The sequence below is a fragment of the Eimeria tenella genome, genomic scaffold (assembly GCF_000499545.2).
Source record: "Eimeria tenella Houghton genomic scaffold, Eth_scaff4562, whole genome shotgun sequence".
NCBI lineage: Eukaryota > Apicomplexa > Conoidasida > Eucoccidiorida > Eimeriidae > Eimeria > Eimeria tenella.
Window position 1 is genome coordinate 1 of NW_013545492.1, and position 2835 is coordinate 2835.

A 2835-nucleotide genomic window follows, 5' to 3' on the forward strand; every position below is an offset into this window, starting at 1 on the left:
TGCCGCTGTTGCTGCTGCTGCTGCTGCTGCCCGGGGCCCCCAGGAAGGCCCTGAACTCCAAACCCTAAACCCTAAACCCTAAATAAAAAGTAGATGTACTTTAAAAGGACTTATTTTGTTTGATTTCATGAGTTATTTCATCTAACACTCCTTCTCAAAACCTCAAGTCGGCACCACCTTCCAAACCCTAAACCCTAGAGTCACGCGCCGCCAACTCAAACCCTAAACCCTAAACCCTAAACCCGGCAGGCAGATCTTGCTCTTATACAACAAGTACGCAGAAGTACTGAGCCTGCTCAAAGCAATACCCTAAACCCTAAACCCTAAACCGTAGACCTCGCTGTACCGTCGAAGCCCTCCGCCTGTAGACCCTAAACCCTAGCCTTTAAACTCAACCCAAGTCAGAGTACAACAGTTCAATGCGCCCTAAACCCTAAACCCTAAACCCTAATCCCTTCAAGGGTCCCAAAAACCCCAAAGTCCACACAGGGGACCCCTTCGGGGGCCCCCCACGCGCTCTATAGAGGCCCCTGGGTCTCAGGGGCCCCGTCGGGCTTCTTATGGGGGCCCCCAAGCCTAAGGGGGCCCCCTAAACCCCCTATAGGGGGCCCCAAACCCTAAGGGGTCCCCAGGCCCTTCTAGGGACCCCCTATGTTCACAGGGCCCCCTGTGGGGCCCCCTTTTGGGAGGCCCCCACAGGGTTTACATAGGGGGCCTCCCTAGGGGCCCCCATTGGAAACCCCTGTAGGGGCCCCCATAGGGGGCCCCTCATAGGGGCCCCCCATAGGAGATCCCCATAGGGGCCCCCCTTGGGGGCCCCCATAGGGGCCCCCCTTAGAGCTTAGGGGGCCCCTAGGCGCGGGGCCGTTTGTGGGGTTTAGGCAGATCTTAGGGTCTAAACCCTAAACCCTCGAGGTTTTCAAACTGAAGAATGCTGCTGTGGGGCTAGGGTTTAGCGTTTCATGTTGAGGGTTTAGGGTTTAGGGTTTGTGCTAGGGTGTAGGATTTGGGCGAGGAGGTAAAAGAAGGTCGTTTGGGCGCTGCAGATCACTTGACGCTTTTCGAGTCCATTTCTTTTTATTATTTATTTATTTATTTATTCTTATTTATTTATTTATTCATTTGTTTTATTTATTTATTTATTTATTTATTTATTTTGTTGTGGGGATGAAGACGTCAGTAAACATCACGCGAGAGGGCCGCATTATGGCATTCTTGTTGTCTTGCCTGCGCGCAAGAACAAACCCTAAACCCTAAACCCTAAACCCTAAACCCTAAACCCTAAACCCTAAGCCCTGAAGCCACAGCCTGCAGCCTAGGTATTCAACAAACCGCAAAGCACAAGCATCTGGAGCCCGTCTCAAACACAAAAATTAGGGTTTAGGGTTTAGGGTTTAGGGTTTAGGGTTTAGGGTTTAGCACCTGTTGATGTAGTCGCCCCAGTTGCCCGAAAGGTTGTTCGAGGTGAAGGAGAGAGAGAAGGAACGCAGCGGCTGAATCATCCACACCTAAACCCTAAACCCTAAACCCTAAACCCTAAACCCCAAACCCTAAAACGCACTCAGAACCACTGCCCGGCTTTCTTCGCGCTGCGTGCCTCGAACTAAACCGCCCCCTCAAACCCTAAACCCAAACCCTAAACCCTAAACCCTAAACCCTAAACCCTAAATCCTACCATCTCGTGGCTGGGCGTGGGGAAGGTGTGGGCCTCCGGGGCATCTGCCCCATAAGGCATTAATTCAAACCTCCACGAAGAAGGGGGAAGAGGTTCTAAGGGTTTAGGGTTTGCGTCTGGGCCCTCTTGTTCTGTCGAGGGTTTAGGGTTTAGGGTTTGGGGCTCGAGGTGCGCGCAGAGGACGTTGAAGTCCTTTGCTGCTGTTGCTGCAGCAAGAGCAGCAGCCCAGCTGCTCTCCAGCCGCTGCTGCTGCTGCTGCAGCAGCAGCAAACGCCGCTCCTTCTCTTGTGCTGCTGTTCTCCAAAACCCTTCCTTTTCCAAGTCCCTCGCGGCTTGGTGTTCCACCAGAGAACTCAAGTCCTGAATGCAAACCCTAAACCCTAAACCCCAAACCCTAAACCCCAAACCCTGGGCGAGCGGCAGCAGCGGGAGCGCCATGTGACGCGGCCGAAAAGCCCTCGCGATAGAGGGTCCACGGATTGGGGATTAGGGTGTCGAGGGTTTAGGGTTAGGGTTTAGGGTTTAGGGTTTAGGGTTAAGGGTTTGCGTACCACAATCTTCTGGTAGGTGTCGTTGAAGTAACCGGTGATGAACATCGAAGTGGCGAAGAAAGAAGTGAGGGCCACCAGTTGCTGCCGCACAACCCCCAAACCCTAAACCCTAAACCCTAAAAGCTAAACCCTAAACCCTAAACCCCACACCCTAACCCTAGACTCTACGCGCTGCTGCTACTGCTGCAGCTGCTACAGCTGCTGCTGCTGCTACTGCTGTTGCTGCTGCTGTGGCTGCTGTGGGTGTGCGGTTGTTTGCTGGCGGTTCGGTAGCGAGGTTTTGCTTAGGCGAGGGTTTAGGGTTTAGGGTTTAGGGTTTACGTGTCGGAGGTCGGGGTTGTGTTTGAGGACGAGCTGCTGCGCGGGTCTCCAGACAGCAGCAGCAGCAGCAGCAAGGAGCCTGGCGGTGTCTGCTGCTGCTGCTTCTGCTGCAGGCCGCAGCCCGCGGAGAAAAAGAACAAAAAAGTTGTAAGTGGGGTGTTCTCCGTAGTGGTCTTTGTCTCTTCTTGCTGCACCTGACCACTGGTCTCTTTCCACGGACCACTTCGGCTTTGCTGCTCCCCCCGACTGCCGCCGCAGCGACAGCCGCAGCGCCGAATTTTTCCTTTG

The 2835-nt window shown here is 53.9% G+C and overlaps 1 protein-coding gene across 1 annotated transcript; it reads right to left on the minus strand.

The window, feature by feature from the left end:
• Nucleotides 1–1151: 1151 nt before the first annotated feature.
• Nucleotides 1152–2741, minus strand: ETH_00041215 (uncharacterized protein; the record flags this gene model as incomplete). The annotated part of the gene is made up of 5 exons (XM_013380191.1): nucleotides 1152–1227; nucleotides 1423–1493; nucleotides 1676–2035; nucleotides 2227–2307; nucleotides 2548–2741. Coding segments are annotated over 5 exons (782 nt in total), but the record flags the coding sequence as incomplete, so codon positions are not given.
• Nucleotides 2742–2835: the final 94 nt, after the last annotated feature.